Source organism: Telopea speciosissima, chromosome 9, assembly GCF_018873765.1.
Source record: "Telopea speciosissima isolate NSW1024214 ecotype Mountain lineage chromosome 9, Tspe_v1, whole genome shotgun sequence".
Taxonomy (NCBI): Eukaryota; Viridiplantae; Streptophyta; class Magnoliopsida; order Proteales; family Proteaceae; genus Telopea; species Telopea speciosissima.
The window spans coordinates 2679098-2695772 of record NC_057924.1 but is presented as its reverse complement, the minus strand read 5'-3'; the positions used below and the strand labels follow the sequence as shown (position 1 = coordinate 2695772).

General features: G+C 38.4%; 2 protein-coding genes across 3 annotated transcripts in view; one reads left to right on the top strand and one right to left on the bottom strand.

The window, feature by feature from the left end:
* The first annotated feature begins 2745 nt into the window (after nt 1–2745).
* On the top strand, nt 2746–9808 carry LOC122641027 (pentatricopeptide repeat-containing protein At5g65560-like). The gene is made up of 3 exons (XM_043834343.1): nt 2746–5926; nt 6081–6188; nt 9523–9808. Exon 1 carries the CDS (start codon nt 2976–2978, stop codon nt 5730–5732), a length of 2757 nt encoding a protein of 918 aa, XP_043690278.1. The 5' UTR covers nt 2746–2975; the 3' UTR covers nt 5733–5926; nt 6081–6188; nt 9523–9808.
* Nucleotides 9809–13620: 3812 nt separating this feature from the next.
* Nucleotides 13621–16675, bottom strand: part of LOC122640483 (putative DUF21 domain-containing protein At3g13070, chloroplastic) — a 36550-nt gene continuing 33495 nt past the window's right edge. For both annotated transcript variants that reach the window (XM_043833699.1, XM_043833698.1), the window contains 2 exons: nt 16402–16581; nt 13621–14615 (listed from right to left, as the gene is read on the bottom strand). In XM_043833699.1, the coding sequence (XP_043689634.1) occupies nt 14433–14615; nt 16402–16581 (363 nt within the window). In that variant the 3' untranslated portion in view covers nt 13621–14432. The remainder of the gene's footprint in view (nt 14616–16401; nt 16582–16675) is intronic.

Sequence of the window (16675 nt, the reverse complement as noted above, 5' to 3'; positions counted from 1 at the left end):
GTCCATATTATTCCATTCTCCTCCCCCTTCTTTTCCAAAGTCGGATTATCATAATTTATTGTCACTATCCATATTATACCAAGCTTTATCTATTAAAAAAAATATAGAATAAACCTTTGCCATCTAAGTAGATTGTCCATATTATTCCATTCACCTCTCCTTCTTTTCCTAATTAGTTAAAATTGTATGAATCACAACAATTGGAAAATGATGGGCAATCTTCGATTGTCATGAACCCACTTACGTTCTCTTTCTTCCTTGTCATGTGGGCCCCTTATATACGAATCGTGTGATGCCCTTTTGGTGCTCTCATTTGATTGGTCTGAATACATACTCTAAAAACCACCAATTTTGTGGGTGGATAAATAGTAAGGTACTTTTACGCAAATGTGTTATAGAGATATAGTTTTTTTAATTTAATAACTTGTACTAAACAAAATGTATTTTTTTTAATAAAATGATGAGAAGGTATTGGCACAATGCCCGTGTGTCTTGGTATCTATATGCTCCACCAATTGAGGGGGTACGAGACATTTCATCGAATAGAGGACAAGAGAATGAATAGAGTGTGTTGAGGGGGAAGGATAGGAGAGAGATTGCAAAAGCATTAACTATTTTCTCATAATAAGTATTCAGATTTTAAAAGATTCAAAGGCAGGTTTTGAATATAGAATTCCTTTCATCACAAGTAGATTGCAAAGATATTACAAGCAAACTATAAAGACAAAGCTTTCCAAGCTAGGGAGTGGGCATCGGAATTTGCCTGCCGATGGCAAGACATCAAGAACTTGCTAGTTGCAAATAAATCTGGTTACCAACAAGAAGGGCTATGTATATCAAACTTAGTCTATATAAAAGTTTGATAAATTAAAAAAAATAAATAAAATGGCTACCAATGGTCAAGTCTTCATTGTTTTCAACTTCCAACTTCAAATCCAAAAACCCATTTCGCTCCATCCTCCAAAATGTGGGCATATTGTATGTGTGTTTAAAGGAAGTTGAAACGGTTTGGCATGGTATCCTATCATGTGAGTTTTCTAAACTGATCCTGGTTGTTGGACTATGAGGTATTGAGGTCTAAGATCAGAGTTTTTCCTTACACTAGATATTTGTTACCTTGTTGAGTTGATTATCATGGATGCTACTACCTTGTCAAAATTTGATAAACATGGTTATCAACAGAGGTATCATGTTTTGTCATCTATGATGGCAATTATGTATCAACATCTGGAACTGCAATATGGGCTGTTATGTTATTGTTTCACTCTCACTTTGTTGTAGCCTACGTAGATAATGGTTTTTAAGGAATTTTCAAGAATTAGAGATACGAGGAGTATACCAGAGACTACAAACAGTAGTTTGGACAGATTGTCAAGAAATTGTAAATTGGTCAAAGCAAAAAATGCTAAAAAATGGCATTGAGAACTTATTAATTTGTTGTATGATGTTTCTCAAATCATGTAGTGTTTTAACTCTATATGTTTTGTTAAGAGATTCAGGGAAAATGTATCTATTGCTCATAAATTGGATGTTGAAACTGTTTTATTTGCCTAGTGTTGCAGCAGAAAAATTGCAATGACGGCTATATAACTAGCGGACATCGGCAAACCTACAAGATTCAGAGAACAGACACCAGAGATACATTCCAGGGGAACTTCCTAATGCCTAAGTTAGTTTTCTAGCAACAATGAAGAATTGTAGAGTGAAACCACATAGGATAGAGTTCGATCCATACATGTTCGAATGAGGCTCTATTTATAGTGAAATCTTGTGTTATAAGGCAGTGATGAGAGTCCCTCTTTAGATCATTGTTTTGCCCGAGTTAATAGTTTCTTTTTGGGAGACGGAGTACATGTGGAAGATTTTTCTTGAGTCAAGCTTTTATATTCAAAGGTCATGTGGGTGTGAGACCCCTTGTCTATTTAAGAACTGAGTTCCTGATATATCGAGCCTTTTCAGACCGCTAAGATATTACGAAACCGGTTTTCTATTCTGAGTAGAATAGAATTAGTAAGTATCATATTGAGAGTTGGTTTCTATTTCGGAGGATTTTGACTTGGCAAAAAAGATCCACATGTCACACTGTGAGTGGCTGATTCATTTTACCCGTATCACTTAATAATTTATTTATTTATTTTTCCATAAAAAGGGTTCTATGTTTGAAAATAACATTAAACTGACCTCTCACAATCAAATTAGAAAAAAGAAAGCAATTGCATTTCTGCTGTGAGTAGTGCCCCCCACCCCACCCCACCCCACCCCACCCCAATTCTAAGGGCACTGTCCGTTTTCTTACTAACACATCATGTGTATAATCATAATGCTCTAAAGCTATTATTCATTCTTGTTGATATGGTTGGATTCTTAATCTTATGGGTAAGAGTTCTTTGTGGGGTGGGGGGTGGGGGGTGGGCGGAGGAGGGGGGGGACCTGCGCGTGTGGCGGCATCAATATAACAATCATTATTGCCTTTCAAGGGGGTGGGTTGTCATTTCGACCCTCTCTGTGTGAGGGCGCAGGGCGCACATTGCCCACAGCGAACTATCTTCTTTCTTGAAATCTTATTGGTGTTATACAGGGGAGAAGGGAATAAAGGAAAAGAGATTCTCCTTTCACCTTGGGCTCGAACCTTGAAGGGAACCATTGAAGGTACCCTGCGTGAGATGCTTTTCTTGCATCCTCTGATTATCCACGCCTCCACGGCGTTCTTCTCACAGTATTTGGTTGAAGACAGAATGGTGCATTGTTGGGGGCGTTGGCATCAACAAGAGTCATTCCACAGTTGGACCTCGCCTCTCTCTAATTCTATCGGCGGCTTTCATTGACTGCGTTTTCATTTGGCTACCTAAGCCTGAAAGCCTGAGCTCGCCAATTGGCTCTTCAACGTTGCTGGATCTGCATAAGAAATACTAGAATAACCGGCACTTATTCAATGGCTTACATCTTCTGAAACTCATGAATGGTCATCGCTCGAAATGGTAAAGCCCCTTAAGAACCCATCTTTAATTCATTCCTGCAAGCACTGCACTCTATTGGGTTCACTCCAAATTTTCAGATTTTCATCGGAACCGAACGTGTCTTCCGAATTTCATTTATCTTCGGGGCAAAAAGATTTTTCCTACCTTGTTTCTAAGGTTTGTGGGATCTTAAGCGGCCCTCAATGGCGAGGCAGTTCTGAACTTAAATGTCTGAGTTCAGAACTGACACCCAATCACGTCTCCAGGATTCTCGATATTCACAAGGATTCAGAAACTGCGTTGCAGTTCTTCTACTGGGTCTCTAAGAGACCTTTCTACAAACACAGCTTGGATTGTTTTATTGTGTTGTTAAATCGGCTTCTTCGTGACCAACTCTTTCCGCCCGCTGATCATGTAAGGATATTAATGATCAAGGCTTGTCGAAACGATGGAGAAATCACAAGGGTATTGGGTTTTTTGAATGAGATCAGTGTAAAGGGGTTCGCGTTTAGTTTGTATTCCTACAATACGTTATTGCTTCAGTTGGGTAAGTTTGAGATGGTAGCCGCTGCTCAAAATGTGTATACGCAGATGCTGAGCCGCGGGGTGGAGCCTAGTCTTTTGACATTCAATACCCTGATCAATATACTCTGTAAGAAGGGAAAGGTTCAAGAAGCTGAGGTCATTTTAAGTAGGATTTTTCAGTATGATATGAAGCCTGATGTTTTCACCTACACATCTTTGATTCTTGGTTGTTGTAGGAACCATGATCTAGATTCAGCTTTCGGGTTACTTGATCGTATGGTCAAGGAGGGCTGTGATCCAAACTCCGTGACATATTCTGTCTTGATTAATGGTCTATGCAATGAGGGGAGGATAGAAGAAGCACTGGACATGCTCAGGGAAATGATTGAGAAAGGTGTTGAACCTACAGTATATACATATACTGTCCCTATTAGTTCATTATGCAAGACAGGTCGAGCCAAGGAGGCCTGTGACATGATGGCTGATATGAGGAAGAGGGGGTGCTACCCAAATGTACAAACCTATACGGCTCTGATCAGTGCGTTGTCTGAATCAGGCAAGCTTGAGGTGGCAATTGGATTATACCATAAGATGTTGAAAGATGGTCTGGCTCCAAATACAGTTACTTACAATGCCTTGATAAATGAGTTGTGTGTGCAAGGAAGATTTGAGTCTGCTCTCAAGATTTTTCACTGGATGGAGAAACGTGGTGGCTTGCCAAACACGCAGACCTACAATGAAATAATAAAGGGGTTTTGTTCAATGAGTAAGATTGAAAATGCAATGTCTCTCTTCAATAAAATGTTGAAGGTCGGTCCCTCTCCAACGCTAATAACTTATAACACACTCATCAAAGGATACTGCAAAAAGGGTAAGCTGACCAATGCGATGAGAATGTTGGAAATGGTGAAAGAGAATGGTTTTGACCCAGATGAATGGACTTATACTGAACTTGTTTCTGGATTTTGCAAGGGGGGGAAATTGGATGTTGCTTCTAATCTTTTTAACAAAATGAAGGAACAAGGTTTAAGGCCAAACCAGGTCAGTTATGGAGCTTTAATTGATGGATACTGTAAGGAGGGGAAGGTGGATGTTGCCTTGTCCTTAATGGAGAGGATGGAGGAAAATGCTTGCGACCCCAATGTAGAAATATACAATGCCATAATTAATGGTTTGTCCAAAGAGAACAGGCTATCTGAAGCAGAGAAACTCTGTAATAGAATGGTTGACCAAGGACTGTTGCCGAATGTCATTACCTACTCAACTTTGATTGATGGGCTGTGTAGGAATGGTGGCACCCATCTTGCATTTAAGATCATTCATGAAATGGAAAAGTGCAATTGCCCTCCAAATCTTCACACCTACAGTTCAGTAATTCATGGTTTGTGTCAAGAAGGTAATGCAGTGGATGCAGAGGCTTTAGTAAGAGAAATAGAGGGAAAAGGGCTGGTTCTTGATCAGGTTTCATATACTTCCATCATTGATGGTTTTGTTAAGTTAGGTAGGCTAGATCATGCATTCTCACTTCTACGGAGGATGATTAACATGGGCTGCAGACCCAACTACCGAACTTACAGTGTGTTGGTCAAAGGGTTGCTTAGAGAACGCCATTTGCTTTCAGAGAATTGTGTGCACCAGGATGAAGCAGTTCATACTTGCAGCTTGCATGAGAAGGATATGAGTTTTGATGTGGTATCTGATCTTTTGGTTAGGCTGCTAGAAAATGGATGTGAGCCTACTGTTGATACCTACAGTACCCTTGTGAACGGTTTGTGTAAAGAAGGACAGTATAATGTAGCAGATCAGCTGGTAACAAGCATGAAAGAAAAAGGCTTGATTCCAAATAAAGAAATATACGGTTCTTTACTAGTTGCTTATTGCAAGGATTTGAAAGTTGACCTTGCCTTAGAATTCTTTAATACGATGGAGTTTAATGGTTTTAAGCTGCATTTGGATATGTATACAGAATTGCTTTGTGCTCTCTGCAAAGCAAGCAGGGTGGAAGAAGCTCAAGAAATTTTTGACGGTATGCTTGAAGGACAGTGGAATCCGGATGAGATTGTTTGGACGGTCCTGATTGATGGGTTGCTGAAGGAGGGTGGGTCAGATGTGTGCATGAAGTTTCTTCACATTATGGAATCTAGGAATTTTCCTCCCAATTTCCAGACTTATGTTATCTTGGCCAGGGAAATCTCAATGGAAGATAAATCTATTGAAACAGGTGGGATTGCTGATAAATTGAGAGTTTGAAAGATATCATATTTTGTTGAGATGACCTTACTATGTGAGGTGTTGAAACATGGCACATCTCCGATGAAGGAGATCATCATCTGTTGATGGGCTGTAGTAATCTGATCATTGAGGGCTGCTTTTTCTCTCGCCCAAGAGATGTGTACATTAATTTTTTTGGATTAACCAGGGTGTGGCTCCATCATTGATAGCTGGTGAGTCGGAATTCCTTGCACACCCAAATGTCATCTCTCTCTCTCTTCATTTTCTTAATGTTTTAGCTCTAATGTTCGGATTTGTTAGTTTTCTGCTCCTGTAGGAAATCCATTATTCTAATTTTGGTTTTTTATATTTATACGTTTATTGCAGCGTGAGAGATGTACAGAATTTGTTTTCTCTGAAGTTTGGTACTGGACTTGCTTAAATATTGGAAGAGGCACAAGGTGTGGGTATATACTAAGGGAGGAATATTTTCAGGTAGCATTAAGAGTTCTTAGTTCCATATATTGCTAAATTTAGTTTCTTTAGTTGTGTTTTCTCTAAAATTGACATGAGCACATTCTTTCCCCTATAGTCAATCTTCCTCTTCTTTTCTTTGAGGAAACATTTATCTTTATTTTGAGAAGTCGATGTCACCAAACATATCTTTCGTATCTCTTCTTTCTACCAGAAAACTGTCATACAAGCGTAGTGCTGGATAAGACTAAAGCTTACCATTAATTACATATGGTTCATTGTGTTTTTATGTTGAGAAGAATTGATAGCTGTGTTCTATTGTTAAATTATTGAGAGTTATTTTTTTTTTTTGGAGGGGGGGGGTGTTCTGTTCATCCCTTTGTTTGAGCAGTCAATCTTGGTAAGACTTTCTAGAAGGGTGTGATAATAGGATCCAGTGTTATTATTTGGGTGTTTTGATCCTGTGCCCGTGGTTTACATTTTATTTCTTGGAGTGCTGGAATTGGTCCATGCTTCTGTCAAGATGTATCTTCTTATTTTATTTGACTGCTTCCTTTCTGCCCATCTATCTTCTCACAAGTTGACTGAAGGCATGGATTAGGTGAAAGGATCTCTTTAATCTCACTTTTGTGCTATCAATATGCCGTTATGCAATTCATTATCTTGGGCATCCTGACTGTCGGGACCAAGCCCCTTTGAAATGCCCCTTAAGTCAACTATCCTGATGCAGTCGCAAGTTAAAGCAGTATTTTGGAATTAAATGGGCTTTATTTTATTGGGTTTGATTGTAATGGGCTCAACTATAGCCTATATATAAAATCCAAAAGGGGGATATGGTTTTTGGTTATGTTTCCTTTTTTCTTCTTCCTGGGGGAGGCGTTAAGTTTTTAAGTATGTAATTGTTTTTTCTATTTAAAGAGGTGTGGTGAGTCTATTTGTGGGTCTTCTTTTTAGAAACTCAGTTTTCTATTTCAAAGAGTCCCAAGGTAGTTAGGAATTTGTACTTTATTTAAAATGAGTCTTATATAAAGTAGGGGTGTCAATTTGGAGGTTGAACCAAAAGCCCGACCGAATCCGATCAGAAACCATAACCGGACTGATAGTGATGTAGTCCTAGGTAGGAGTAATCCCACTAGGAACCAGGGTAATAGGATCACCAAACAAGGCTGGCCGATTGGGACAGCTTAGGCTAATTAGGGCAGAATTAGGGTTAGGGTTAGGGTTACAGGAATCGATTAGGGTTAAGTGGAGGATCAAGAAGAGGAATGAAATTGCAGAATTATAAAACTATTATAAATACAAACATTGTGAGGGAGGCTGTCATATTCGACAGTTCTTAATGTAGGACAGGATTGAAGGCTCAACCAGTCCCAAACAGGATCTGAAATCAGGGAAAAATTGGTTCAATTTGATGGGCTAAGGATGGGATGGTTTAATAGGGTATGGTTTAGTTCAAGGGTGAGGATAATACGGAGGGATAGGCCTGGGACAGTAGGAAAGGCAAGGGGTTAAGCAAACAAATCTGCAGATACTTGAATTAACACTGATCTCCAGCAGTAGCAGATTGAAGAAAAGCTAAGAGAGGACCTCCCGATCTACAAGATGCAAGGAGTCGATTGGAGATCCACCAATCCCTTCACCCTGATATTACTCACAAGGCAACCTTGATATTACTCACAAGGCACACTCACGATGGAGCAAAGGCAGCAACAAAGGCAGCAAACATAAAACTAAGTTTTTATTAATCAAAATTCGTATGTAATGCTGGCCTCCCTTACAAACTTATATAGAAGACTCAAAAATAGACTTAGACACTAAAAAGGAATGGCCTAACCCTATCCCTAACCTATTAGGTAACTTAAACTGACTAGAAAACTAGAATACTAAAGGAAATAGACTCAAAACATGGCTGGACTTATAGAGTCCTAATCCAGCCCAACTTACATCACATGACCACTTAACCAAGTCACATGATCACTTAAATTGAATCAATTGGATGTAACCAATTTGAACCGGTTCAATTAAAAAACATAAAAATAAACTAAGTATTGGGCTAATCCCGTATGCAACCTATATATCCCTAGTTTAGGCTCGTTAAAGTGGCCTAATACATAGAAAACCCTTGGGAACAAAGACCCAACATGTATATAACCCAACGCTAAGCTTATTTCTAAAGAAATAAGCCAATTTCTATGATAAACCTGCATCAGACAGAGTGCCTTATTTGTCTGGTTTCGGTTTTGATTTTAGAAACAAATCTACAACATCAGTCAGTTTCGGTCTAGCCCGATTGGACCAATAAGACCGACTAAAACCAACCGAATTGACCCAAACCAAAAGAACCAGAAAAAAACGAAAAAAAAAGTTTCTTATTTATTTATTCATTTATATACTTAGTCATTGGGTTATAATTGATTGTAACTACTAAAAATCATGATATATGACGTATATAGACCTATAGGAACTCAATTTAAAGTGGTAATTGAAATTTATACATTAATTATACTGATTTATATATATTGATAACTGATAAGAGACCAAAACCGATCGGACAGATAGCTATTCAGTTTCGTTTTTTTTTGTTACTCGAAAAAGGGGAAGGCCGAATACAAAAAGTGGACGTCCTGTTTTTATGTCATAATGAGATCCTACTGTGATCCTTCCTTGGGCATTATATTGTCTTTTTTTTTTTGAGAGACCTTACATTACCCTGAAAGTGCCATTCCGTGCGAACAGTATACAGGTGCAAGATTCGGAGTATCGGCAGTTTGGTATCCAGGGATTATTTTATTGCTGATATGTACTTATTTTTTGTAGCAAATCAAGCAAAGAAAGTGTCATTTTTTCTGTCATTGTCGAATTTTCTAAAGTCAGTTTTTGTATTCATCCGGTATTTAGTGGGTCACTCTTTATAACAAATCAGATATCATCTCTACATGGCCAAAGGAGACTTTTTCCATACATGGTTGGATCATATGGAAGTATGGCATTTATTTCCTTTTGTTGTGTGTTTTGAATCAGGGAGAGAGTGGTCCACTTTTCCTAGATAAGTGGTTGTCATTGCACTTGATGATGGATTGGAAACCTCTGAAAGTCTTGGCATCAGTTTTGTTTAGTTCCATAGGATTAATAGCGGTTTTTCCTTTTTTGGAACCTTAGCAGATCTCCTAGATTATGCTTTCTTGTGTTGATTCGCTTGCATGTGTGTGATTCTAACTTATATAGAATGTTAATATGGTCTATAGACTCTATATATGGAGATTGATTCTAATCTAAGTGATATCACCTCTTTCTTCATGCGGAGAGTGATATGTAATACTAGAAAGTTGATTTCCGTTGCCCTTTTACCCTGCAGGCTCAGATGTGTTTGATTTCTCCAATGCATTACAGTTATCTTTCGCCGTAGCTTTGCTGCCATGAACAAGAAGGTACATCACATTGAATTATTTGTTGTTTGTATTCGTCACTAACTATCCATTCATTTTTGAGTCACTAATAAATAGCATCCAGTAGCCAAATATTAATGAGGTATACACCAATTACGATTTACATGTTATTCATGTCGATATCACGATTCCAAATTCCCAGTTACAAGTGTAATTATGACTTGGGAAAATATTTATACTAGTGCATTTTGGCTTCTCAAGAGAACTGCAGTCCACATAAGGGTGACTGCATAAATTTTTGGTGGCACTTGTCATATGATTGGCCTTGTGATGTTATGCAATTGTTAATTCCTTCTGAAAAATCTAGTGCGCAACTCTAACATACTGTGTTATTGAATATATGTCTGAATGCATGCACTCATATCAATCCCAATATCAGGTGTTTGGTCATTGTAATAATTGGGATTATATGATGGATAAAAGAAATTAATCAGATTAAACTACCAGAATCATCTGTTACTGCATTCTTTTGGGTGCATGTTGTAGTATTGAGAAAGATGCTTGGAGCTGTAAATTTATTTAATCCAGATTATTATTATTATTTTGTGATTGAGTTTTATGGAAGTCGTTCAAAATCCTCAAGCATAACAGGCCAGTTGTTGATCTGGACTGTAAGATGCCATAAAGCCCATAATGCATTCAGCTTGAGCAGAGTATGGTCCACAATCTTGTAATTTCCGCAGTTTTCAACAACTGGAGTATCTTATCCAGGATCAAACTCTACGAGTGTTTTCATGCTGCTGGTCCCAAGCCTGAGAAGTATGGGTTGGTACATAGGTCGGCAGCCGGTATTGTAAGAACCTTACCAAACATTTTAACATGAATAATCGACATAACAAATACAGCTTTGAAAATAGAATTGAATGGCAGAGCAGGATCCATGTAGTCGACCCCACTGAGTTGAGTTCAATATCCACAGTCCCCCTTGCCTTGGATGCTCTATAGTCCATAGATTGAAGTTAAAGTTGTGGCAATGCAATATAGGTATCTGGTCATTAAATCTAAATGTCCAAGCATTTGGCTGCCTCTTGGATTGAACATGGTGGGAGATCGGGAAGGGGGTTAGAAATGAAGGTTAATGTCTATAGAATAATTTTATGCAATGTCCATTTGCCGATGAATAGTGTACCCACCCCCTGCTCCCCAGCAGTAACTCCTTTCATGGTTCAAGAAAAATCTTGATCGATTAGAGATTTGGAATGTGGTCAAAATGAGAGGCTGTGAAATAGTTTGGTTATGGTGGGAGACATGGCTAGTTGACTAAAATGCAACGTGAAAGACATCATCCATTCTCTTCAAGCTTTGATACTGAAAGAGATTCTGTGGTTGGCTTGGTGCAGGAACTGAATCATATGCTCCACTTAATAGGAAATCTCTCTTGAGGGAAAAGTTGAAAGGAATGGAGAGCTAGAAATTTTTTTTATAAATCAGACCTTTGTAATGATTTGACCATTTAAATCTCTTCAGTTCTATCATATTAGCGGATATTATTTGAAGGTTGGGTATGCCCTCTGCCCTTGTGGTATATAAATGCACACTTGCATGGACTGGGATGATGCTCCTCCCAGATTTTCATTGAACCTGAGGGAGTAGATGCAGGGGAAGCAAATTCCACTACAAAAGGGTCCTCTAGTCTGATTTTGGTCATCCATTTGTTGAGCCATCTTTCAAAACCTTTACTGGGAGATTTTTAATGGATTTTTAGAGCTTTATTTTGCCATTAGGTAAACTCTGTGAAGGCTTAATTCAGGGGATAAGTTGGCGAACTTAACCCCCAGTTAATCTGTCATCATGTGGCAAATATTAAAGCTGTATACGAAAATCATCATACGTAGGGTGAGGACTTCCTGGTCTTTGCAGACCACATAACAAATAACCCTACCTAGTCTGCAAATATTCTATGGCACGCGGTTGGTTAGATGACGTCGAAATTTTGTCAACCTTGTATGTCAAGTTTCAGCTTAATCAGAGTTTGCCATGTAGCAAATTATTGAATTTGAGACTAAAAGTTGACACAATGAGTGATCTATATAATTTCCTAAATATCCAATGTTCAGAATCTTTGCATCTACCTTCCAAATGGAATAACTAAATTCAAAAATGGGAAAAAGAATTATGCACCTCCTTTGTACAGGTTCCTATATATCCTTCTTATATAACCCCATATGGATGATATCATTTTCAACCCATCATTGGTGTAGCGTGCAGATTTCTTCTTATATTGTCCTTATAAGAAATTCTTTCCCTTTGAAGATTGGGTGAGTTACCGTCCACCATTTTTAAAGAGGGTAAATCTTTTTAAAGCGGCCTAAATATCTACCCAGTGATAGATTGGATCAGATACCTAAATTTTGTGAACAAGTAGACTCCAGATCTTTAACTTGTATGTAAAATTTCAGTCTAATGTCCAAGGACTGAAAATCCTAATGAAAAAGCGATCATCACAAGTTTGATCATCAAAGACAGCCATTTGGAGGCCACCATAACTAAGATTCTTCTTTGGGTGTGTGTAAATCCATTTCGAACCAATGATCGATTGAAAATCGGCAACAGAACCAGCCTCAGCCAATTCCAATTCAGCCGGACCGGATTTGACCAGGATCGGCCTGAACCATAGAGATCAAATATGGATCTGACGATTTGGATTGATAGGAATCGGGCTTAGACTCAGCCGAGTCGAATTTGCTAAGAAGAATATTAACGGTCTAGAAACTAAACCGTTTTAAGTAAACCATGGTTAAGGCAGTTAAGAATATCATTGATGCCCAGATTTGAGGTCGGACTTCTTCAATAGGAGCATGACAACTGATGAACAGAGCAGATAAATCTATCCTCAAGGTTTAAAAACATAGAATCGGGATCCGGATTGGGATCGGCTTGAGTGGACCCCAGAATTGGTGTTTTAATGCCCTTTAGGGTTTTCCCGTACAAAGATCAGACAAGCCTGATCGAACATAATGCTATCTGGTCCTGCGCTTAGCATGGCAACCACACCTAGACATAGAACCATGTTGGGGCGCTTGAAAATGACCACTTTGTCCTATGTAAAAGTAGAATTTCCAGACACCCCAAGGCGATTCTGTGTTTGGGCATGATCGCCATGCAAGATGCACAATTGGGTAGCGTTCTATTCCCCATATATGTATATATATATATATATACACGATGAGAGAATGCTAACTGGTTGCACACACCATGCCTAGCATGGCTCCCACACCTAGACACATACATCGCCCTGTCCCTTGGAAATGACCGTCTTGCTCTATGAAAAGGTGGAAATCTTATGGGGACAAGACAGTCATTTCTATGTCTAGACATGAGAGCCATGCTAGGTGCGCAACCGGTTAGCATTCTTTCTCCCACGTATATAGATTTGGTAGACAAGACGGATATTTGAAACCATGCTCACAGCAACATCGAGAGCTTAAAATGAATGAAAATTTAAAAAAAAAATGTTGGGAAATCAGGGAATGTTGGGTTGTAGGAGGAGGGATCTGTAGCGACAACAGCAGGGCTACAGGATCTACAGCTTTCTACAAACCATGCCATAACCTTCCATGAACTCAAAGACAAAGGGAAAACGTTAGGAAGTGTAAGGCCAATAGATAAGGCTTGGGTAGGTCTCTTTCTCTCTTTTTTCGTGAGCCCCCAAAAATCCCGGTGAGAATATGGGTTTTCTCTCTCTTCCCTGACCAGTGAGAGAGAGACAGGTGGGCCCTTCTTGGTGGGTTTTCATTTCTCTTATTCATATGAGGGTTCGAATGAAACATCATCAACTCCAAAAATTATTCCCTTCTCAACTTTTGTCTTGTCTGAACATCTCTTCTCTCCACTTCTATTCACTCACTAATAAAAGAGAGAGAGAGATATTAAGAAAATCAAAATCTTTACCAGCAGAGGGTTCTGGAAACAAGCCAACAAAGCAAGACTCAACCTTATATTCTTCTAACACACCAGTCCATAAGCTAACCTCCACCTTACCTTGGACTTTCTCTGTCACCCTTTTCTCCCATAAATAGTGCTTCTGGCCCCTCCTCACAACCACCAACCCCACACACTCCTTAGATTAACCATATAAACCTTACTTTCTTGGAGTTGGAACCTCAGCTGCTGATTCTACTCTATTTGAGATTATACAAAATCCACTATAAGGCTTAAAAATGATATATGTGCTAGATGACAATTTCATTTTCCTATATATGTATGCACACAGGATTTTAAGGTTCTGTAAAAAATTACTTCTATCAGTCTTGACCACAACACTAGTTCCTCCAATGGGTAGGCAGAGCAACGATACTACTGCTATCTGTTCCTCCATTGTTCTCCTGCAGGAGAGGTTCAGGAAGTTGCAGAGGGTGAAAGCGATGAGAGAAGAAAGAGAGCTCTTGAGATTGTTTGTTGAGTCTGAAAGAATCACTCCAACCATGCATCTCGAGACAGCCAAGCTATTCTTCCATTCTGAATTGATACTTCCTCCTGCGCCACCTCAACAAGGTTCCCTATCCCATCGAGCCAATTCACGAGTCAACCATGCCAATTTTCAAGCTGTTGAGACCCCTCTGCTGAACTTTTGGCTCAGAGATAAAACCAATATTCACACATCGAATAGTTTTAACGATGCTGACGTTGATACTTCTCTTCATCTGTAGACAAGACTTACATCCTAGTTTCCCTAGTTATTTTCTTTCTTTTTGTTCTCTCTTTATCTATTTTTGCTGCTGTATGAAAGGGATGATGGGGAGTATGTAACTACTGTTTATTTTCTATTATCATAACCATCTTCATGTTCAGCAATTACATCAACTGAGAGGCCATCCTCTTATCTCTCCTGAAATGCAATCTCAATGTAGTCACCCTTATCCAAGCCTTCATCGTCCCGCCATTTCCTTTTCATAATTCTGGGTACCAAGCGAGTTACTTCTTTGGTCTCTAATGTTGCATTATCCTGGTTTACTCGTTCAAATCGGACAGCACTTACCTTCCTCGCATTTCCTGCCAATATCTGCAACACACGAGAAAATTAGACTATGATAACAAAGTATTGGTGGAAGTCACCCCTATTGTGTTTGATTTTAGTATGATACTCAGTATACAGAAGAGCCGCTGATGATACAGGATTTGTTTTTTTCCAATAAAACCTAATCATCCCAATTGTTTGACAGTATGCAGGCAAATGAAACCCACTCCACAAAAAGATATGGATGATTTACTGATAATATAACAATTTGGGAGTTTATATTATGGGAAACCACATTTATTTTAACAAAATTTTCTGCAACAAGTTAACCCGACTACGATCATCTCGATCCATTAAATGGATGTTTGAGTGTTCCTTGGCGGGTTCTGTAGAACTGTAAGGATTACCTTCAATTGCTTTGCATTCTCCCCTTCCACACCCCCACACCTCTTTTCAAAGTTTTTAAAAACAAAAACCATTAGACTTTCTGGGTCCCCCATTTAAAATTTTTTTGAAACATCAGAACAGAAGTCAAGATGTGTTTAGAATCCAGTATTCTGTATAACCTTGCTTTTGGGGCTCTATATAGCTTGTGAACCTTTTGATAAATGAAATCATTTTTTATCAAAAAAAAAAAAAAAGGAACAAGAAAAAGAAAAGAAAAGAAACAAATCTAAAGTGACAATCAAGGAGTGGAAAGTGAATATAAAGAACCAAAAAATTAGGCAATCATATACAAAAAACTGAAAAAACCTCAACTAAAAGTTAAATTCAAGTCAAATAGAAAAAATAAGAAAATAAAATTGCAATATGAATGGGCATGGCTAGGAACTCTACGTTCCATCCCTCCACATTTGTGAAACTAATAAGAGTAAGGTACTTATGCATTGGCTTTAAAATGCAAAAAAAGGGGGTAAAAATTGAAGGCCAGTGTGTAAATAGAAGGATGGTTTGTAGAGTACGTAAATCACCCTTTTTTGCATTGCTAGTCTTCCTCAATATTAGCACATTCTGTGTTGTAGACTTGTAGTGACATAGAATCCACCAATGTAGGTGCCATCAAACTGTCAACAGTTGGATAGGCATCTGAGATGCACTTATGTAAATAGAGATGGTTAAGGATGTAATGGTTAGCAATTTAATAGCACCAAACCACTCAATTTATAAATCATTTACCAATTCCATTCTGTTAATCAAAACTTCTGAGAATTAAGGATGGATTACTAAATTATAGGTCTGGCAATCAAGTCCCATTTAATTTGTACCTAGGAAGATGTAATGCTTTAGCCTCATGGAGATCCAAGCAAGCAAAACCTTTGATTCCATGATACACCTGTCTGAGGCAACCTAATGGGATATGTCGTTCTGGCAGACATGATTTCTCAAACCAAGAATTTGGGATATGAATAATTCTGCTTGAATCAAAATCACACCGAAAGATTTGCATATTTTTTGGGAGGGTCCGCAAATAATTTGGTAAAAGAATAATTCAACCGAAAAATTCAGACTCTTAATAATTCAGGAAACAAATAATTCAGGCCATAAAACTCCTCCTCAGAGCTAATTCTCTACCATTTATATCCCCAGGGTTTTAGTTTTGGATCCTTCTACTTGTTATCTTCACTTAATTGATTTTCACGAAATTTATTCAAGGATCAAAATGAAAGCAGAAACGAGTATCGGACAGAAATCTACCATGATGGAGTAATTGAAGACATAGCCCGATTGTAAACCATGCTAAATAAATTTGAAGAAATGTCATGAAAAATGAACAATACGCTCTAGTCAAAGTATCAAACAACATCATCTACACTATCGTTATAAGCCATACCTCAAGTTTAAAAATATGATATTTTTCCTTCTGATCATGGTGATCAGATTCTGGTTCATTAAATTCATCATTCTCCTCGCGATTTGCATTTTCAAGTACCACTTTGATACTCTCACCTGTCCTGGGAATATATCCAAATGCCTCACAGATAAAACCTGATACAGTCTCGTACTGTTGGCCCTGATTGGAGAGGACATTATGTGTATGTCAGAATCCATTAAACCAAAGTACAAGTGAATATGCGGGTGTATATGGAGAGAGAGAGAGAGAGAGA